At 51.5% G+C, this 22,988-nt stretch overlaps 1 protein-coding gene across 1 annotated transcript; it reads right to left on the bottom strand.

Annotated features, from left to right (window-relative positions):
- Positions 1–14,295: 14,295 nt before the first annotated feature.
- On the bottom strand, positions 14,296–22,911 carry LOC144736603 (zona pellucida sperm-binding protein 4-like). Its single transcript, XM_078619168.1, has 13 exons — positions 22,771–22,911; positions 22,302–22,375; positions 21,358–21,447; positions 20,410–20,531; positions 18,915–19,029; positions 18,168–18,302; positions 17,807–17,985; positions 17,380–17,477; positions 16,844–16,971; positions 15,744–15,933; positions 15,140–15,275; positions 14,904–14,997; positions 14,296–14,622 (listed from the first exon to the last, which is right to left on the bottom strand). The coding sequence occupies exons 1-13, from the start codon at positions 22,821–22,823 to the stop codon at positions 14,363–14,365; spliced, it is 1,674 nt and encodes a 557-aa protein (XP_078475294.1). The 5' UTR covers positions 22,824–22,911; the 3' UTR covers positions 14,296–14,362.
- Positions 22,912–22,988: the final 77 nt, after the last annotated feature.

Raw genomic sequence — 22,988 nt, forward strand, 5'->3', positions numbered from 1 at the left:
CTGTCTCTTCCTCTCCGTCTTCAGTCTTCGCTGGTTACACTCTCCCCGTGCGCCTGTGCGCATCACCTTATATAGTCCCTCCTCCCGGGAGACGGAGCGGATGCGGACCTCGATGCGAGCATCGCTCCTTAGTGAACCAATCACGACGCGCTATCTCTACGATCCGCTTTCCCCCAGCGCGTGTTTCCACTCATCACCCAATCACGCCGCGCTGCCACCCGATCACTCCCACACCAGCGCGTCACCGGCACCCAGCCAATCAGCACCACACAACACACGATCCCGCGCTGACACCTGATCGCTACCCCAGCGCGTATCGCCACTACACATGTATGACATGACGCGTGATAAAAACGTCGTTGCATATGGGATGCACGCTTATAGCTGGACCAGTTGCAAATCTTATCCGAGTGAGTGCAAATTTAATGTTGAATGTAAGCGTAGTCTGATCGGGTCTGTTTCAGTGTGTCTTTGTTTGTGCCGTGCTGAAGTCACCCTGTGTCTGTATGAGAGCGTGGATGTGGGGCAGTTCAATTAATGTGATATTGGACTCTCACCATAGACCATCACCATAGACCATCACCATAGACCATCACCATAGACCATCACCATCACCATAGACCATTACCATAGACCAGGGGTCTGCAACCTTTAAGACATAAAGAGCCACTTGGACCCGTTTCCGAAGGAAAAAATAAACTGGGAGCCGCAAAACCATTGCAACATTTAAAACAAATATAACACTGCATATATTGTTTCTTACCTTATTGCTATATACAGGATCGTGCAGTCAGCCGTCAATCTAAATAAAAAAAGGACTTTTTCACTTAACAATGTAAAATATATTTTTGCAAATTAATAGCTAAATTACCTGGTTAATGGGATTTTTGCTCCTGAACCTCAGTGCACAGTGTCTGCACATCAGGGCTGTAAGACGTCACCTTCATTTTCACACAGGCTTGCAAGCTGTCATCTGTGAGGCGTGATCGATGTTTGTTTTTAATATAGTTCATGTTGGAGAAGACCCGCTCACATACATTTGTGGAGCCGAAGATCGACAGGACTCCAAATGCATACTTTTTCATGTTTATATAAGTGTTGGGGATGGCATTCCATGTTTCGAATACAAGTTTGTCCTGTTTGGGAAGGTTTTCAATATCACTCCATTTATGATTCTGAGCCAGAATGGCCTTCTGACGGGCAACATCCTCAAGAGTAGCGGTCAAGCATTTGAACTTGGACACCCATATATCTTTGTCGGCTATATCGGCCAGTTCCATCTCAAGATCAGGTTGACTTACACCTGCAAATGCAGTCATATTCAATAGGGATGGATCGATCGCCAGGGGAGTGACAGGGAAGGATAATGTCGTTTTTTCCTCTCTGAACTCACAGAATCGTTTCCCAAACGAACTTTGCATTGTGGTGATTGCAGACTTGAAATATTCCAAATGTATCGTATCATGACTTTGTTTGAACTCTCTCAAAGAGGGAAAGTGAGACAGTGTACCTCTCTGTAAATCTTTGACAAACACTGTCAACTTGCGCTCGAATGCCAAAACCTCCTCCAGCATGTGCAGGGCTGTGCCTCCTTTCCCCTGAAGGGTTGTATTTAGCGTGTTTAGATGTGCTGTCATGTCTACCATAAAATGTAATTTTTCCAGCCACTCTGGCTGTTCCAGCTCAGCAAAGGTGAGCTCTTTGCTGCCCAGGAAGGTTTTTACTTCTTCCAAACATGTGACAAAGCAACGGCAACGTTATTGCCTGTCACCGGGCGGGCAGTGTGGAGCGGAGCGGCGACCTGTCAGCAGCGGCAACGCCAGAGCAGGTGTCACAGTGCGCCTCCTCCCCTCGCTAGCATCCGCCCCGGAGCCGCGGTCAAGGTTCAAAAGAGCCGCATGCGGCTCCGGAGCCGCAGGTTGCCGACCCCTGCCATAGACCATCACCATCACCATAGACCTTTACCATAGACCATCACCATCACCACAGACCATCACCATAGACCATCACCATCACCATAGACCATTACCATAGACCATCACCATCACCACAGACCATCACCATAGACCATCACCATCACCACAGACCATCACCACAGACTCTCACCATAGACCATCACCATAGACCAACACCATAGACCATCACCATAGACCATCACCATAGACCAACACCATAGACCATCACCATAGACCATCACCATAGACCATCACCATAGACCATCACCATAGACCAACACCATAGACCATCAGCATCACCATAGACCACCACCGTCACCATAGACCATCACCATAGACCATCACCATAGACCACCACCGTCACCATAGACCATCACCATAGACCATCACCATAGACCATCACCATCACCATAGACCATCACCATAGACCCTCACCATAGACCATCACCATAGACCATCACCATAGACCATCACCATCACCATAGACCATCACCATAGACCATCACCATAGACCATCACCATAGACCATCACCATGGACTCTCACCAATGCAGAGTTTAGGTTTTGAGCTCTTCCTCGACTAACCACGGAAAGGGAATTGGACCAGGTGGTGATCAGTCCGCACAATTCTGGAAGATCACCGCCAGGGTATGGCACCTCCTCTACCCCCACGGGAAGGGAGTGTCACAACATCTTTGCATGATCCAGCAACCCTCGCTGCTGCTGCTGCTGCCTCCAGAAGATTTGGTTACAGGCAGCAACGTGCAGCGTAGCCACCACCGTCATTACCACAGCCATCAATATCAATTCTCCACTAAGTGACGGTGACGTCACCACGGTGCCTGTGCCAGGCTAGGTGCACTTTGAGGCTACCACGTGAAGTGTCGAAGGCTCGCTGCTGGCAGGAGATCTCGAAACAGACCCAGCAGGTGCCATGGGTTGGCTGACTGAGATAACTGGTAAATACACCAGCAGTACTCTCCTACTGTGCCAACTGGCTGTATTTTAGCCGACCAGCGCTCCGCTCGTTGTTGTGAGCGTGCTGCTCTGCCCTGCATTGTTGGTCGAGGGCGACTTCCTCCAACTGCCCAGTAGCAGTGTCCTTCACGAGCATCCTCCATAGAGGCCGATCTTGACACCGCTGGTAGCAGTCGTCGGCAAGTCCACTCAGCTCCACATCCTCCTGTTCCACATCAGCTCCATCTCTTCTCCAGTCCGTGCCGCGCCCGTTTAGCCGCCTCTATACAGCCAAACAGAAGCTGCTTGGGCATGCGGTGGCTGGGCATGCGGGCTACATGACCCAGCCAACGCAGCCTTGACTGCCAGACGAGCTCACCGATTGGAATATTTCCAGATGTTTCAAGGATTTGTGAGCTCCCCACACACAATCCAGCCTGGTTAAACCCAGGATGGATTCAGAGGCGTATATATGTCCCCGGGCGCCAAGGTAAAGGGACGCCAAAATGAGGCTTACAACGTTACATTAAAACTTATTGCAGCTGGCGCGGCAGCCTGAAACTACTGCACAAATCTACACCTCAACCTAAAAGTTTATATATCCCACCACACATAGCCTATATGTCATGTAATTACATTTTGGTACGTGCGCCTATTAAAAAATTACATGGATGAACGTCCCAAACAACAGACAGGCGCAGTCTTTCAGCCTTAGTCACTGGCCTGTTTTTTGGTGGCAGAAACTACGACGGCCTATTTTGAGTTCTTATTAGTGACACCACGCTCCAGGCGGCTGCACGCTCAATTACATCAGCATGGTTTAAACGCCGACTAGCGAACGTAGAGGAAGTGAATCGATCGTGGCTATTATATTCACCAATCAATAAAGCTGCTTACTGTTTTCGTTGTCTATTATTTACATCATCGAGTTCAAACTCACGAGCTTCGTTTGAGTTAACAAACGGTTTCAACAAGTGGAAAAACAGAAAAACTAAATTCTCATGAAAACAATCCTAGCCACCGCACAGCTTTTACTGCATGGAAGGAAGCCGAACGAAGGATAATTGATGGTACTGGAATTGACGCAGTGGTTCAAGCTCAGATTCATTTGGAAAAACAATGTTGGTGAGATATATTGCAAAGAATACTCACCTGTATTAAGTTTCTGGTTTCACAAAATTTGGCACTACGTGGCCATGAGAAAAATTTGAATGCAGATGAGGATAACAATGTTGGAAAAATTATCGCGCTGATCAAATTCGTTGCGCAGTATGACCCATTGTTAGCAAAACACGTACAGCACGCAGGAGAAAATCCGGGATCAGTTTCTTATTTGTCACCCGAAATCCAGGATGAATTTATCCACATACTTGCGTCGACTGTAAAGAACCAATTGTTGAGTGATATCAGGAAACACGTTCCTTAGGAGTGGGCAGGTAGGAACTTGGTTGGACAGCGCATTCGTGCATGACAGACAGACAAATAATCCCTGGTGGGCAGTGTGGAACCTGTTTTTCGTACCTGTATGTATAAAAGATAACTTGACTTTAGGTAGCCAGGCAGACAGCCCCCTTAACTACCCCCCCCCCCTCCCTTAGGCCCCTCCCCCCTTAGGCCCCTCCCCTGACCCCCTTTCCCATAGGCCCCTCCCCTGACCACCCCCCCCATATCCTCAGGCCCCTCCCCTGACCCCCCTTCCCTTAGGCCCTCCCCTGACCCCCCTTCTGTTAGGCCCCTCCCCTGAGCACCCCCCCCCCATATCCTTAGACCCCTCCCCTGACCCCCCCCCCTCAGGCCTCTCCGCTGACCCCCCCCTAAGGCCCCTCCCCTGAACCCCCCTCAGGCCCCTCCCCTGAACCCCCCCCCCCTCAGGTCCCTCTCCTGACTCCCTCCTTCCTTAGGCCCCTCCCCTGACCCTCCTCCCTTAGGCACCTCCCCTTTCCGTACCCGGCAGTAGGTCTCCACCAATCAAAGAGCTGTTTGTAAGGTCTCCACCAATCAAAGAGCTGTGTGTATTATATATTTATTTATGCACGACAGACAGACAGACAGTCAGACAGACAGACAGCTAAATAATTCCTAAATGCGGATGAGGATTAAAATGTTGGAAAAATTATCGCGCTGATCAAACTCGTTGCGCAGTATGACCCATTGTTAGCAAAACACGTACAGCACGCAGGAGAAAATCCGGGTTCAGTTTCTTATTTGTCACCGGAAATCCAGAATGAATTCATCCACATACTTGCGTCGACTGTAAAGAACCAATTGTTGAGTGATATCAGGAAAAACAAGTACTACAGTATCTACTTGACTCAACTCCTGATCTAGGACATCTGGAACAGCTTTCTCAGGTCATAAGATTTGTGGATGTGGATTTTCAAACTAAAAAAGTAACTATCAAATAATTTGTTTTAGGTTATATCGATATACATGCAAAAGATGCAGCAAGCCTAGAAAGAGTCATCGTCGAAAGACTGAAATCTGACAACATACCTCTAGCCGACTGTCGGACACAATGTTATGACAATGCTGCTGTGATGACTGGGCATATATCTGGCCTTCAACAACGAATGTGACAAAAATCACAGAGCATTGTCAACTGTGACAACCACAGCTTAAACTTAGCAGGAGTACACTCAGCTAAACAGGATCCACATTTCGTCACATATTTTGGAACAGTTGAAAGTATATATTTGTTTTCTCTCGTTCAACAATTCGTTGGGAAGAGTTAAAAAAAAGCTGTGCCCATCACAGTAAAGTGGGAGTCTGAAACATGCTGGAGTGCACGATCAGAAGCTGTTAAAGCTATCTATGAAGGACTGGATGAACTAGTAGGGCTGCTAGACAAATTATCGGACGTAACTATGACGCCTGAAACCAGAAGCGATGCAGAACAGTTACAGGTGTAGGGGTGTTACGGAGGAGCTGTATGTGTAGGGGTGTTAGAGAGAGAGCCGTTATGCATGGCAGCTTATGGGAAACAAACACAGTGGGCGGGGCTACGTGAGTGCACGGGGGGGGGGGTGCTCTCAACGACGTCCGCACCAGGCAGCCCGGGGCCCCACCCCTTAGCGGGGGTGGAGTATAAAGGGGGATGTGTCAGAGGGCTCGGGGCAGAATGTTTAAGTAAACTCTTGAAGACCGAAGACTGCCTAGCTAGAGCCCTGGACTCCCCTGGGACGCCGCCCTTGTCAGGGCCGCGCAGGACCGAGCCAGCGGCGTGGTCCCGTGAACCAGAGCCAGGACTCTGGGACTCCGGGTACCGTAGCCCGACTGACCAGTGTCGGGCCAGACAGCCTCCCCTAGCCCAGTAATTGGAGGATTAGGAGGCAGGCTAGGGGTAGCTAGCCGTGTGTTCCCAGCTATCCGGGCGAGGGGGCCGATACCCCCTCCAGTACTGTATGTCCCCAGTGACTGTTGTGAAATAAATACGTGTGCCTCTACTCGGGTGTCCACGCGTCCTCAACGGTACTACATCTGGTGACAGAAGTGAACAACAACGAACATGGACACGCGCCGAACAGCTTGGGCCGGGGTGCAGGAGGCGGAGGACACCGCGGGAAGTGCGGTGCCAGAGACGGCTGATGGAGGCAACGAGCAGCCGGGGCCGAATGTATCCTTACCGGGGCATCGGGAGGAAGGGGAGTCGCCATCCGACGGACTTCGGCTGGCGCACGCGAGGCTGGCGGAGCTGCTGTATGCTGCTGCCGCCACACTCGAGAGCATCACTCGGCTGGGGGCTGCTGGACCGCCGCGGGGCGAGGACGGCCGACGACCGTTGCGCCTTCCCGCCATTTCTACTGACTACAACTTTGAATCTCCCGCCATCGCCGCAGCAGCTGCCGAGGGCGTGGCCAGCCTCAACCTGGGGTCCGACATCGGCCTCGCAGGGGCTGCCGCGTCACCACCAACGGACGGAGCGTCACCATCAGCGCGAAAGGGCGATTCCATCTGTCGTTCGTGCCGACGCTCAGCCGAGTTGCGGGGACAGCAAAGCGTGGGCCTCCACGGCGATCGCTGCGCTACACCAAAGGCTGCCCCCGCTGAAAGAGTTTGTAGCTGAGGAGGGCGACTGGGGGGGGTTCCAGCGGCGCTTCCTCGCGCACCAAGAAATGGCGGGGTGGTCGGACGCCGAAGCCCTCTGCGCGCTGCCGGCGCTCCTCGACGGCGACGCCCTCGCCGCTCTTACGTCGGCACCGAGGGACAAGCGCTCCACTCTTCAGATGGCGGCGGAATGCAGACAGCGATTTTACGATCGCCAGCGGGGTGCAAAGGAGTCGCCCCTCGCCTACCGTACGAGCCTTCTGGCGTTGGCAAAGACGGCCTTCCCTCGTATGGATGACCAAGGCGTGGACGCGATGGTCACTGAGAAAATTCTTCTGCTGGCGGACGACCTGGACATCGCCATCGTCGCACAGGAGGACACGGAGATGGGTTCCCTCCAGGCGGCGCGGCTCATCCACGCTAACCTCCTGTCACAGCGACGGAAGGCCAGCAGGGCAGCGGCCGGGCGTACGGTGGCTGCCGTCACCCCCCCGACGGAGGAGGTCTACGCCGCCGACTTCCGACAGCAGCAGAGGGTGGGAGTACGGGCGGGCCGGGATGGGTCGGGCCACTCCGACCGTCCGTCATCACCGCCTGCGCTCCCGCGCTGCTATAACTGCGGCATCCGGGGCCACGTCGCCTCGGGGTGCCGCTCTCCTCGACAGCGGGGGACGACGCCTCGCCGGGACGCCGGCCCTCCTCCTCCTTCCAAGCTCCATCAACATGACCCGGCGAGTCGCGGCACCCCACATGTTTGGCCAAAGCACACACCCGTTACACACAAGCACACCGCAACGAACGGGGGGCCAACATTGCGCACCGTCGGGCCAACACGCACCACTATGGGGACCCAAATCGAACCCAGGCAGTGGTCCGTGTTGGCCCACCGCGTTGTGGCGGCGTCGTCGGGGTCGTCGGCCGTAGTAGGGCACATTGACGGGGTCGAAGTGCGTATCCTCGTCGATACAGGAGCGTCGGCGACTATCATTTCGGAACTCATATACAACATTCTCCCCGTCCAGAGTCGTCCTTTGCTACTGGTTAATGTCCCATTCTACGCTGCTAATGGGGGCTCATTGGGTATCATGGGTCAGATTCGCGCACAAATTTCGATCGGTGATATTAAATTGTCCGGCCCCATTTTTGTTTCCTCCTCGCTGGCGGTTCCGTGCCTGCTGGGGACGGACTTCTTGGGCAAAATGCCAATTCGGATTTTGATTGATCAAGGTTGCATTGAGCTCCCGTCGGGACGACGGATGGCGTTTTTGCCTTCCCCTACTGCGGCTCGGTCGGCGTTCGCAACGGTACCGGCGTTTGTCGTTCAAACGGTTCGCGTGCCGCCGGGGGCACATATGTTGGTGCCCCTAAAACTTCGTAGGCCCTTCGCTAAGGGTGTTGGGGACCAGGGTGTCCTGCTGGGGCCATCTAGGGCTGGGGTTAGCGGGCCGCATTTAATTCCCGCCCAGACCATCGTAAGGGGGGACGGGGACCCTTTCATCGCGGTCCTCAATGTGGGGTCGCAGGCCGTGGTAATTCCTCAAGGGACCGTGCTTGCTCACGCAACGCCGGTGCCCTGCGAGGAACCTGTCGCCAATCACGTTGGCACTGCCACTCTGCCGCTTCCACATTCGGACACCGATGAAGGGTGGCTTGAGGCGCTTTGTGCGGGATCGACGGACCTGTCGGATGTAGAGCGTCAAAAACTTAGGACACTCCTGCGCGAATTTGCCGACGTGTTCAGTCAGAACAAATTCGATTTAGGCTGTACCCATTTGCTGCGTCACCATATTGATACGGGTGACAGCGCGCCCATACGCCAAAATCCCTTCCGGCTGAGTCCCGCCGAGAAGGACCATGTCAAATCGGCTGTTGATGACATGTTAGCCGCTGACATCATTTCTCCCTCTACCAGCCCGTGGGGAGCGCCGATCGTTCTGGTTAAGAAACAGGATGGATCGTTGCGGTTTTGCGTCGATTTTCGCCGCCTCAACAAAATTTCCGTTGCTGACGCATACCCGCTTCCCCGTATTGACGAATCGCTGGACGCCTTGGCGGGGGCGCGATTCTTCTCCACATTGGATTTGCTTTCGGGATTCTGGCAGCTTCCTCTGGACGATGAATCTAAGCCTAAAACTGCATTCCGTACACCACATGGTCTCTTCCAATTTAACCGGTTGCCGATGGGATTACACTCGGCGCCGGCGACTTTCCAGCGATTGATGGAATTGGTTTTGGCTGGATTGCAGTGGGATTCGTGTTTAATCTATTTGGATGACGTTATCGTCTTTAGCAGAACATTTGACGAGCATCTCCAGAGGTTGCGGGCCGTTTTCCTCAAAATGCGGGCTGCTAATTTGAAATTTAAACCCCAAAAGTGTCATTTATTGCGCGAATCGGTACGTTATTTGGGGCACATTGTGGGACGCTCGGGTATTGCTACCGATCCCGCCAAAACGCAGTGCGTCAGCTCCTGGCCGACTCCCACCTCGGTGGGAGAGGTCAGGAGCTTCGTTGGTTTCGCGTCATATTACCGACGCTTTGTCGCGGACTTTGCCACCATTGCTAAGCCCCTGCACGCTTTGACGTCAAAGGGGGTCCGCTTCCATTGGGGACAGGAGGAGGAGGCTGTGTTCCGCTCCCTTCGGGACGCTCTGGTTAATGCCCCTCCCCTGGTTTATCCCGATTTTTCAAAACCCTTTGTGCTCGATACCGACACGAGCAACACAGGTATTGGGGGCGTGCTTTCCCAGGTGGTTGAGGGCGTGGAACGGGTGGTCGCGTACGGTAGTCGAGTGTTGTCTCCAGCGGAGCAACGATATTGTGTCACCCGTCGGGAACTGCTGGCAATTGTCTATTTCATCCAGCAGTACCGGCCATATCTGTACGGGCAGCGTTTCACCGTCCGTACAGACCATGCGGCGCTACAGTACGCCCTGCGAGTCCAACAACCATCGGGACAATTGTCTCGATGGCTGGAGGTTCTCCAGGATTTTGATTTTGAGACCACGTACCGTGAGGGCGTTCGCCACACCAACGCGGACGCTCTGTCGCGCATGCCAACCACCTCCGAATGCGCATTCCTTCCTGGGGTCGGGTCGGTGCAGGCATCCTGGTGAAATGCCTGTTCCGGTCTTGGCGGCTGCTGACGACGCAGCGTCAATGACGAATTCCATCGCACAACAGGGATCTGATTCCCTGTTGGGGTTGCCTGCCACGGAATGGGGGCGGTTGCAGATGGAAGATACCTCCCTCCTTGCGTTGCGCCGCCGCGTCGGGGACCGGGGGCGGGGGAGGGGTGATGCCGACGCATGGGAAATGCTCGGTGGGTTGTTAATGCATTGGGACGGGAAATCCCATCGACACCGGCTGGTGGTCCCTTCGGGGTTACGGGGTAGGGTGGTGTGGGCCGCTCACGAGCGCCTCCTCCACCTGGGAACCCAAAAGACCCTGGCCTTGCTCCAACTTGATTTTTTTTGGCCGGGCATGACAAGGGATGTCGGGGATCTGTTAGGGTCGTGCCCTACGTGTGCGCAGCGGAAACCACCAGCTAGGGAGTCAAACCCGCCCCTGCAGTCTATCAGGGTTTCCCGAGTGAACGAACTTGTCGCGCTGGATATTCTGGGACCGTTCCCCGCCACCCCCAGGGGAAATAGATATGTGTTAACCGGGGTGGAGTACTTCACGCGCTGGCCTATGGCCTGGCCCCTGGCCAACCAGTCGGCAGCAGCCATCGTGGAGGCCTTTGTCCAGGGATATGTCCTTGACAAAGGTGCTCCCGAGCGGCTGCTGACCGACCAGGGTAAAAAATTTTCTGGCAAATTGCTTCAACAGGTCTGTGACATCCTGGGCACGAAAAAGATTCGGACCTCTCCATATCACCCACAAACCGACGGGATGGTCGAGCGGTTGCATCGTACCATCACGTCGATGTTGTCACAGCAGGTTTCGGACTCACAGACAGATTGGGACTTGAAAATTCAGGGGGTCCTGGCAGCATACAGATTGGCCCCCCATGCTGCCACGGGATTTTCCCCCTTCTTCCTTATGTATGGCCGCGAACCTGACCCACCTGTTCGGGCCCAGCTGCAGATCCCAGCGCCACAGGGAAAAACTCAATTGGCCGAACATGTTAAATTTAACCTGGAAAAATTGACAGAGGCGCGGGATGCTGCCATGCAAAATTCTGACATGCGGCAGAGGGCTAATGAGCGCCTCATACTGGGTCGCGCGCATGTGCTACAGTGGAAGCCGGGGGACAGGGCATGGCTGCACTGTCCCCCAGGTACCGCTCGCGACCTCCTCAAAACTGGTGCGGCCGTGGCGGGGCCCCGTCGAGGTGGTTGAGGTCCTGAGACCTCAGTGCGTACGCATTAAATGGGGGAAGCACCCGGTGGTTTGTACACCCCTCCAGGCTCAAACCCTTCGTTGCGGTGCGAGGTCCCACTACACACGCGCGTGGCCAAACATGTGGGGGGGCGACCGACTCAAAGAGTTCGTCTCCGCTGCTCTCGCCTGACGCGTTGCCGGCTGTCCCGCCCCCAGGTGCACCGGGAGTGACGGGTTCACGCCCGACGACCCCCACGGGGGATGCCGAGGGTCTTGCGACGTCAACAACAGACTCACTCGGAGATGGACACTTGCCACCCGACGGCCTGCCGGCCGGGGTTATCCCGTGTGACGGGCCTGCGGCGAGGACGCGCGCAAAAATGCGCAGACTCTTGTGACGCACGGAGTGAAAATGGGAAAAAAAGGAAAAAAAGAATTTTTTTTTTTGAAATATTTTTTTTCCTGTGTACGTTCACATGTTATGCTCACTGTGTGCGGCGTCGGTGGTGTGCTCCTGGCACATTGCATTGTACGAATGTTGTGTTCGCTGTGTGTTGTGTGTGTGCTGGGGGGTTTCCTGATAAAAATGTATATACGTTGGTTGTACGGATTTCGTATTTATTCGGGGGTGGGGTGCGTCGGGTTATTTTCCCTTCCTGTTGTTCTTCTCGTTGCGTTATTGTTGTAAAAATGAGGCACACGCTGGGGGATCGAGGGGTGAATAAACTTTTATTGTCAAGGTTGCAGCCAGGACGGCTGCGAGCTGTACAGGGGGGGGTGATGTAGGGGTGTTACGGAGGAGCTGTATGTGTAGGGGTGTTAGAGAGAGAGCCGTTATGCATGGCAGCTTATGGGAAACAAACACAGTGGGCGGGGCTACGTGAGTGCACGGGGGGGGGGGGGGGGGTGCTCTCAACGACGTCCGCACCAGGCAGCCCGGGGCCCCACCCCTCAGCGGGGGTGGAGTATAAAGGGGGATGTGTCAGAGGGCTCGGGGCAGAATGTTTAAGTAAACTCTTGAAGACCGAAGACTGCCTAGCTAGAGCCCTGGACTCCCCTGGGACGCGCCCTTGTCAGGGCCGCGCAGGACCGAGCCAGCGGCGTGGTCCCGTGAACCAGAGCCAGGACTCTGGGACTCCGGGTACCGTAGCCCGACTGACCAGTGTCGGGCCAGACAGCCTCCCCTAGCCCAGTAATTGGAGGATTAGGAGGCAGGCTAGGGGTAGCTAGCCGTGTGTTCCCAGCTATCCGGGTGAGGGGGCCGATACCCCCTCCAGTACTGTATGTCCCCAGTGACTGTTGTGAAATAAATACGTGTGCCTCTACTCGGGTGTCCACGCGTCCTCAACGGTACTACACAGGCATGCGTATTAAATTTTAACTTCATAGTTTTATTAAATTTCTAGAATGTCATTCTTGGAAAAATGTATCGTGTTCAGAAGCTCTTACAGGAATTTTTGGAAAACGGGGCATAGATACAACAGGATCCTACTATGAACTTCAAGGAAGCAGCAACTGATCTTGAATCTTTGGAGCATGAATTTGTCACGTTCGTGATGATTTGAGCCAAGTTGCTGTAGAAAACGCCAAAACAAGATGCACAGCCTGGGGGATAGATGTGGACAGAAGAAGATGCCAGGAGAATTGGCAAGAGATGCAGGACTTTCAGCAGAAGAAGAAATTGTGCGCGTTATGAAGAGCGTACTTTATCGACTTCAACAGGAGATGTCAACACGGCTTTTACGACTAAAAGACCTGAACACAAAATATGGATTTCTGCTGGACGTCAAAACTCTTCTATCCGACACAGATGTCAATGCAATTCGTCGAAATTGCAGATTTTGGAAATTTCTATGACACCGACATCAATGGCCACGAACTTTTCACAGAAATTGGAGATTGCAAAATGCTGCTCAGTAAGAAGTTCTACCAGACAATCCTTTGGAGCTTCTTAGTTTTATGGAGACATATTTCCGAATTTGCGAATTTCACTGCAAATTGTATTAACAATAGCAGTTTCAATTGCAAGCTGTGAGCAGTCGTTCAGCAAATTGAAAATTGTCGTATTTGCGTGCTTCAATGGGACAAGATTGTCTCAGCGATCTTCCTCTTCTTAGCGGTGAAAGCGAAACATTGGAAAAAAAACAGATTTTGATTACGTGATTGACCAGTTTGCGACAGTGAAATCAAGAAAAATTTATCTTTTGTAGACTATGTCAACCAGTCTACGACAGTGACAGAGTGAGCCATGTGATATAATTTCTATAAATTTGCCTCTTTAAATACAATGTTTCATTAAAATTTAAATTGTTATTCCTTATTCGATGTAATAGGAAAATGTGATTAAACGGGGGGGGGGGGGGGGGGCGCCAATTTTATAGTTCGTCCCCGGGCGCAAAATATCCTAGCTACGCCTCTGGTGGTCATGCCCAAGGAGTTAAACGTTGACGAATCGAGGAGGCAGAGTTTATCCAGCATTCACCCCAATGCAGATAGACGGATGCGTCACTGCTTCAGAACCCAGGGATCTGAAGCAACACGCCACTTGTGCACAAGGCCACAAACAATGTCTATCAGCGTTGGATGTCTTTTCCAGGGGCAGAGCACTTTTGGCAATGTAGACAGATGCTTTGTATTGCTACAACCAAGGTCAACCCAACCTTTACTTAAAGCTAGTTAAAGTTGGCAGTATTCCGTTTCTCCCCCCTTGCCCCACATTCTTGATGTTCCTTTGAAATAGTTTGTTAGTGTGACAGAAAAAAGTGTCTCTTGAACATAATGTCCACATTTGCGTGTTTGGGGAAAAAGGATTCATTAGGTCATAAATTAAAGAAACCTGGATTCAGATTCTTTAAGCATGGCAAGGTGATCTTGTTTGAAGCCAAAGGCCTAAACCTTGGTACACGTTGCTGCTATCGAGGGACTTGCCTTGGGGAAGAAACGTGGCCAAATGCAGCACTAACACTGCCTACATATTGCACACATACAATCCTCGTGAAAGGTCAGAACAGTAGCGAATTTAAGAATTTTATTTGACAATGGTCAGCAAGACACGCAAGTGCCAGCAATCACAAGTAGTCATCAATAGCCACTCCCATCGAGCGCCACAGCCCGGCTCCTGTGCCTCCTCACGGCAATGGCAGCAGACAGGAGAGCAATGACGGCTGTGGCAATGACGAGGAGAAAGGACAGAGTCCCAGCAGAGGCCCACGATGAGGAGGGAGCCTCCAGCAACAGCAGAGCAGCGTCGTTAACAGAAGCTTCTTCAAAGAGCACGGGGCCCTGCAGTGACACCACGTGCTTTCCTACCACGCTGGAAGCGTCAGAGATGGCGTTGCGCTCTGGAACAACAGAAATCGGTTGATGACAACTGGCCCATACGAAAGGACATCATATGCGCAGGTCAAGTTCCCCAGAAAAAAAAAATCAAACGAGAAGGTAATTGTGGCATGCCACGGGTTGTGAAACCAGTCTGCAAAGGTCACAGCAAATGCACTTTAAATATAAACGATAACATAGCAACATTAAAACCCCTTCGTCCTCTTGAAAAATCGTTACTCTGCGAGGCTTTTCTGGGTAAACAAGCACAAAATATTCAATAGGTCGCGGTGGTGCTGCTCACTGTAGCGCCTGGTCTGTCCACACTGCCGATTGCACTCGGTGAGGAAGTTGGGGCTGGAGCTGTCGCACACCACAAGAGAGCAGTGCAGGTAAACCTGTGGCAGACAGAATGCATCGCTCCGGTAAGTAAATGTTTCCATGTTTTTAGGTAGTCCTTTTGCCCTCCAGTTGTACACAGTACACGTCATCCTTCCATGTGACCTGGTTTTCAATGGATGAAAAGAATCGGGCACTCACGAGGTCACGGGTGGTGCTGCGGTCAGAGTTCATGAAGGCGAAGGCCTGGAGTGCCAGACGCTTGTAGTGAGAAGGCAGTGGCAGGTCAGCAACACCAGGGAAGAACACACTGCAACAAGGAGACTGCACGGGGCAGCTGCACAAGAAAAAGTGCCGTTTACCCTCAATTCAAAGAAGATTGAATGCATGCATTTTTATTTAAATCTGCACGCAAGGATGAAGGGCAGCTTTAGTCAAGACATGCTCACGACTAGCAAGGCAGCCCAAATGCCAATATTCAGTGCATCGGTGCAATGCAACCATCACTGCATGTAGTCGGGCATTGTACAAACCACCAGCTCTGGGAGGCAGAGGGTGGCTGTGTTAACATCCAGAACCAAAGGAGCAGTGGCCATCGACATTTGGGGATGGCACTGCAATCTTGCTTAGACGACAGTACTTGATAGTCACCATTACACGAACCGTTGTCATTAACAAGGGGACGTAATTAGCACAACTCTGCTTACGTGGGGGAAGAAAAAGAGAGACAACCAATGCCTCAAAAACCAGGTTGCCTCTGCAGGCTCTGCTGTGGCAGAGAGAGCACTACCCCGCCCAGCCTCACCCATCCACCACAAGCTTCCACTGCGTGGGATCGGTGGCATCTGTCGTGGGCGTGGCCCAGCAGTCCTTCAGGAAGAGCACCAGCGTGGGGTCAGAGCGGTGCAGCAGTGACGCCTGCACGTAGAGCGGCGTTCCCAGAAGCGTTACCAGTGGGTACTGCCAGGGCTGGTACGGCGTGGTGTAGGAGTTGTCTGGCACCGTTCAGACATGGTTCACAATGTATGTGGATTAGTGGTGTAAAGGACCTGTTTAGAGCACATTGGACAAGGTAAAGCACAAAACCCCTAAAACGTGCGCATCACTTTTGAATTGAACTAGTGCACATCTCAACATGTTCCTGGCATAAAAATCGTGGTTTATATTTTATTTGTATTTTTAGAATAACATTCTGTGAGCCTCACCTACATACAACGGCATCTAAATGTCTGTAGATGCTGTAAGGGGCCACCATTTCACACGGAGGGACGGGAATCGGGTGCTAACAGTTGGCAAAGTTCTAGTCCCATTTTTAGCCAATTGGTAACCAATGAAGCTATTGATAGCAATTCGTTCAAGCAATTGTGATCTGACGAATGAGGCTAAGAAAGCCAGTCCAATTTTCCTGTAAACAATGCCCTCAGAGACCGTTTTGATTGATAGGGGCATTGTCATCCCGTTCAATGTCGGCCCCACACCAACATGGTTTCAAGCCAATAGCTGCTAGATTCAAAACCTCAGCAGAAATTAGCATTTGAAGTTACATGTCGTACCATGGATAATGTGCAAGTCGTTCTAGTTCCCTTATGGCTAATTATGAACTCTGTTGCCAGGTTCACAACACTGGCAGCACAGCCTAGCACGTCATCCGTTTGCAGTTCAAGTCCAGCAGCCATGCCGATGAATGCATTCAAAAATCGCATGCAGCCTGCAATCAGTGGAAATTAAACCAGGGTTGAGCTCCTAGCCGAGCAATGGCTAAAATAATCATGACTTTCAGCTGGCTTCGAGTCAGAGCTAATACAGACCCAAGTCTTCCCTGGGTAGAGCGACATCACAACCCGTGTTCAAGGTGGCATTTGTCCATTCAGAGCTGCACAGGGTGTGGGAGAGAGCAGTACTCACCAGTGAAGACCTGGAGCAGCAGGGAGAGGGGCCCAGTGGCCGTGGCTGGAGGTGGCGGTGGCAGAGTGCTCACCTGCACTCGAAGCTGCAGGTCTCCACTTCCAAGGAAGCGGCATTGAAGAACCATCCTGGTAAAAACACACACCACCAGCCAAAAGGCATGCACAATGCCCTCACGGCAGCAATAGATTGCAGGAGCGACACAGCAGACCGATAGGGTGCTTTGCAGATGTACCAGTGAAGGGACCCCCACCTTGGTTAATACCGCGTTTACATTAGCCATTAACCATATTCCTACTACAAGATGTTAAAGATCCTGTGACGAGGAAAAGTCGCCCTTGTGCGTCGAATGTCCCAATTTAATAATTAAATCGTTGAATATGGAAGCACAGCTTGGTCACGGTTCTGCTGGCATATGCTGCAAATATTTAATGTCGCAGGGACAGTGGCCATTGATGGGGGTGGGTCTCCTCTGCAAGACTCATGCTTGACCCTCATGAGCACAGCACTTGCAGAGGGGTGGTGGCAGTGCTTACTTGTATGTGGATGACTTGGTGATGGCGACGCTTCCATCAACGCAGAGCTCCCGCTCGGAGACCAACAGCAACTCGTACACGAGCTCCTGCCCACTCCACTGGACACACCACAAAGTAGTCGACACAAAACGATAATGCCATCGAGTGATCAAGTAGAAGAATGATAAGTGGTACTGGCCAAGAGTCCAAATTGTTCACAATTAGCTACAAATTATATTAGAATCCCCCTAAATTCTGCTTTGGCACTCGATTCATTTGAAACTCAATCATAAAGTGACCCTGTTGTTCTTCATCAACTCGTGCATGATTGTGCTCTGCACATCAAGGAGTTGTGCATAGTCAAGGGTCCCGATGCAGCACTTCAACAAGGTCAAACAACAACCATCAGGATGGGGGCAGGGCAAAGCAGAGTCCAGGAGCCCATTACCTGCACAGTGGCACCACACGCTGCCATGGGTACGTCAAAGACTGCAAGGTCTGCAGACACTAGCACGGGGCTGCACTGCGCACTGCTACCGCCAGTCAGGTGCACGGTGCTCAGGTCCAGCGGCGGAGACGTTAGGTTCCGAGACACGGGCACCACAAAGCGCCCATCTGTGGTGCACACTGGGTGGAGCATGGCGGGAGGGTATGGTGAATCACGAAAGATGCCCCATGTAGACCGTGGTGATGGAACAAATCCAGGGAAGCAGCACAGCAGGATGCTACTGTGCCAACATAGAACCTCAAAGCAGGAGCCTAGTTTAGGTAGTGAATGATGGAACCTCTGTTTTGAGTCAGCTACGTACCAGCTTCACTGTAGAAGCAGCGGCGTAGAGTGGGGTCGTAGCAGCAGCCACTCTGTGCACAGACGTCCGCGCTCAGGACACTCTGCACAGAGTTGCATGGGAAGTTCCTGCTCTGACCAGAGCACGTGGCGATCTCTAATAGCAGCAGGAGCACAACAGGTCATCGTACAAAACCCCACACGTACTTAAAATAAAACGGCATCGTTTGAGCCACGTATGTTAAGGAGTGTTACTTGGCACATGACCAAATCACCCGGGCAATGCACGCAATCTCAGAAGCGGAGCAGGGTTGAGTGTACTGCAAAGATGGGCAAACACGTTGCTCACTGGCTGCAAAAGGCTCTGGCAGTGCAGCACAATTTGTTGCATTGAAGGTTAGTGCCACTCAACCACAGCCAACAAGGAGCAGCGTGGTGAAGCATGGTCAAATTAACCCTCACGACCCAAGGCAGCACCAACCAGCAGTGCATTAGGAAAAACGCGTTTATATGGTGCAACTATTGCAATCAGCCATTGGGGGAAAGTGCATCGGAAAAGGATTCAAGCTGCAAGTTTGTCCAGTAAAAGCCAAGGGCATGAAACGCATCTGCAGGAAATGCAAGCGCATTATTGCAAAAGCACCAGGAGAGATGATCTAGGTCGAAACAGAAAGGCAGCTGTTGACCCAGCAGACCCATTCTAGAGCACCAAGTCACAGGTAGTGCAGTCTGTGGGTCAGATTAGCAGAGTCAAATCAATGGTACTCACCTCCAGCCCTCGCCGATCTTAGGTTCTCAGGGCAGTCGATGGTGAAAGCCCAGACGAGTCCATTCAGCCCCTGCCGCATCTCCTGCAGCTCCACCTGGATCTTCCTCCTGCCGTCCTGGTGAAATCAGCAGCCCTCAACATCGGACTCGGGGCCAGTGCTCCAGGAAGGCTTAAACAAATCAGTAGATTTAGTGCATTCGACATTGTTGGGTGAGGCCAGGTTAATGACAAGTAAAACTGTCAAATGGGAAACCCGCCACCACCTACCACCCAAATTATGGCAGGTAGACTGCATGTCGGGGGGGTTGCATTCCTGGGTCCGAAACCACTTTCCCAGGTTAACCCTTGTTATTGTACAAACGGATGCTGCGCTGCTCCGTGTGTAATACCGTTTCCATATTCAGCTTGCTACAAAACCGCAATTACTCTTCCCACACACATAGCACTCACAAATTACCACCTTTCACAAGACTTTCATGGCTTCTGCAAGCAACCTCAAGTAGTGCACATATTTCTGGCACAAAGCTCGTATGTTGGTTAGGTCTGCCACTTGCATTTTGCTGTTGTAGATCATACATGTCCAAGTAAGCCCCGTGTGCAATATTTTCTTACATCTACGTTGGTCTCTTAGAGGCCAGCTTGGATAGTGACCTTCTGTAGCAATATATAGTGCCGTTAATTCTATACCAAGCATCAAACTGCTCCGATTCCCTTCTTTGCATTGAATAGTATCGCGAATGCTGCATCCATTAGCAGGCGTGAAATACATCAACTGAAAGCTTGTTTTGCCGTGTATTTTGTGTGATGTAAACACCAGTTAACCGTTCACACATTGCCTCTATTAAGGTGACATGGACGTCTAGATGGCAAATCCTTTACCGTTAAGCACCGGAAGAGAACATTTATGCTAGAGATAAGACGGAGACTAAAGACAAAAAAGTAATGCAATGCGGCAAGAAAGGATACTTAGGATTGGTTTAAAGAGTAATGTAGCGACATGGCATACTACAATGAACAAGAGCACAAATGGCAAGTGCAAACCAAGGTAAATCTGATAAGACAAAGATGGCAAGATCTTGATAAGACATATGGAATGAGCATTGCATCGATTGTCCAGGGATACCAGTCAAGAGAAGGAGCTGCTGTATAAACTAGAATTAAAGACGCTACCACCAAGAGATGATCGAAATATCATTGTAGGAATAAATTGAAAAAGGAATGCAAACAATCTGAAAACAAATTCCAGAGTGGACGGCATGAGCTAAAATAAAAAAAAAATCTTGGAAGGAACTTAAAAATAAATGCACGAGCTAAGCAAACGTGGAGGGGAAAATGCCAGAGTAGACAAAATCAAATTAGATTCTGGCCAGACAACATCTGTGGGCACGTGATGGCCGATCGGTTATGGATTGCGAAACATCAATTTCGCTACTACCACAGCAGTCCCAGCGGGTACTAGCATCGACGCAAGTCACAACGGTCTCCTCGTGTTCACCTCCAAGCGCACGTGGCAGGCATCACCAGCAGCGGTGAAGTGGAGCGCAGCACCGTCCCTCGCGATGGAGAAGCCGCAGTCCCCCTGCGCAGACTCCACATCCACGGCCTCATTCCGCACCGCTGGAGACATCGAAAACAAAGTAAAAAAACCTGCATTTGGATGGATTACGCACCACAAGTTCATGTGGGCAGCGCGACTGCAAGGAGAACAACAAAGTATGGTGTCAGTGTGAACGCGAATAGGAAATCTCCACAGCACCAGGAACGTCTCTAAGACACCGGATCCTCAATACACTGTTGGAATTATGGTACTCCCAAACCTGCACAACGACCTCTTCTAATAGTTGCTAGTAAATATGGCTGCGTGTCGGATTTAGCGACAAGAGCTCCCAAGTCGTCAACGGAGGACTCGTGGGAAATGCAGACAATGCGACGAGAGAACCAAAGTAGGACAGGAGTCACCAGGTTCAGTTTACAACGGAAGTCACGACCTTGCATGAAATGTTCCAACGAATGGGAGAGCCCATTGTGCAGGCAATCAAGAAGTGGTATTGATTAATAAGAGATTCCACCGTCTAGTAAACACACGCAGCTATCCTATGGAAGAATAAGATTTGATTATCGTCGTCTGCTGTATTAGACTAGTGGAAATGAACCCTGACGCCAATACAGTATCATGCTTTGAATCCCAGATAAAAGTTTCCATCGTTCATGCGAATTACATGCCACACAGCGTTAACCAAAAAAACCTAAAATCGACACCGAATAAGAGAAATTGAGAGGTTAGAGCACATCGAAAGCTAAGCAGTTGGGACCAAACTGGCCAGAGAATTTCATCCTCGAATCAATTTGATAGCATCTATGAGAAGCGTCATATATTCAATCATACAATGGATCAAGATGTCAATTATGTCATCACGATTTAAGTGAAAGCTCGAGGACTCACTCCGTACAAAGACACGGTAGTCACTGTGGGAGGGGCTGCTCCATCCCACAGAAAAACCAAGGGTGGAGGAGATGCATTGCTTCAGCAGACCTGGGGGAGGCAGTTCAGAAGTTGAGACGTCAACATCAACTACACCTTATGGAGCAATTAAAAAAACAGCCCGCGACGGTTGCTTGGAGGGCGCACATCAGTACCTTCACTTTTCTGTGCACACATGTAAGGCGTTGTGTGTTGTTCTTATTTGGCGCAAATTCAAAAGGCACGTGCACAACTGGACAGTATGAACCTCACACCAGGGATCGTCAGCCTGCAGTTTCGACGCAGCTGGTTGCAACATGATATTTTGGTAGTAGACCCCTGCATTAGACTCTTGAAATTGTAGTAGAAAGTTGCCAAGGTAGAGCCTGATATGCAAATTATCAACGCGAGTGCACAGTTCGTTGTTACTATAATGGAAAGGAACAAGGTCATGATGATTTTGCACGCGTGTTTTACGTATAGTCGTGCAGTCAAATGTTGTACAATTCACTATTTTAAGTAAAGTTGCAAGGGCCGTGCCAATCAGTCACCAGCCATATTTTTCGAAAGCGTTATTATCGTAAAAAGGAACGTGCAAGGGAGAGTTAATGTCCCCGAACGCCCCCTTTTCCATGCGCTGGAGGATTATTAATTATCCACGTGCCGGCCTATGCCCAACGGCAGCCATCACGTCGCGTCACGTGACCGCTGCAACGGCAAGCGCACAACAAATTCACCCCCCTCCACCTCGTCCAGGCAGCGCTCTTGTTGGCAACTCGTGTCGCCGGTAACGCTTTACCAGTTCACCGAGAGACGCCGCCATTATAGTCTTGTGCATGGCGGTGTCCAGACACACGATAGCGGTATTGAGAGAATGCGCGATGTGGTTGTCATGTGGCGACAGCAGCAGCAGCAGCGCCCCCTACCACTCGGCTCCCCCAGCGTCCGCGGTCCCAGCGACTGTCGAAGCCTCGCGTGGACGGAGCCCAGGCAGAGGAAGCTGCGGGAAGTACGAGACACGTGACCGCCAAGACGAGAGAACGCAGGGGGAGGAGAGAGAGAGAGGCAAACACCGCAACCCCTCAACAAAAAAAGAAGTGGCCCTGTAGCGATTTTAGGAAGGGCCTATTCAAGGCCAGCACGGTGCACGAAGGAGTTGGTGTAAACAGCGCCACGCAAAGCCACCTTTGGAACCCCTACCACCCACAATTGGGCAAGCGAGACATTTCAGGACCGCATTTCCACATTTTTATCTCAATGCATTTCTCCATGCAGGCCAGTTACCCAAAGCGATATGGAAACGCCCTCTCTTACAAACGTACACAAGACTTCATTAACCAGTGCTGTTGAGGAACATCCCTGAACACCACTCAGCACGCCCCTCCGCCTCCTCACCTGGTCAGGAGCAGGAGAAGAACTCGCAGAGCCGCCATCGTAAAACAAATCATCAGCTGCGTCGCTTCCCTTAGGCCATGGACCCCTTTTATATGGAGAGCCCTCAGCGATCCCGATCCAGATTGGATCAGATCCACCCACGCATTGTCTAATCAGCGAGATTTTATGAGAGCAGATCGAGTCACTCATTGTCTCATCAGTAGAGGTTTGCTCGATCT

Source organism: Lampetra planeri, chromosome 61, assembly GCF_965212315.1.
Source record: "Lampetra planeri chromosome 61, kcLamPlan1.2.h2, whole genome shotgun sequence".
In the NCBI taxonomy this organism is placed as follows: domain Eukaryota; kingdom Metazoa; phylum Chordata; class Hyperoartia; order Petromyzontiformes; family Petromyzontidae; genus Lampetra; species Lampetra planeri.

Excerpts from the sequence above, each read along its gene's own strand:
- LOC144736603 (XM_078619168.1), bottom strand. The coding sequence starts at position 22,823 with ATGATTTGTTTTACGATGGCGGCTCTGCGAGTTCTTCTCCTGCTCCTG. Across the intron at positions 20,532-21,357 it reads CTACCGTGTCTTTGTACGGA|CGGTGCGGAATGAGGCCGTG; the intron begins GTGAGTCCTCGA and ends CGATGTCTCCAG. Across the intron at positions 16,972-17,379 it reads ACCAAGTCATCCACATACAA|GATGGTTCTTCAATGCCGCT; the intron begins GTAAGCACTGCC and ends TGTTTTTACCAG.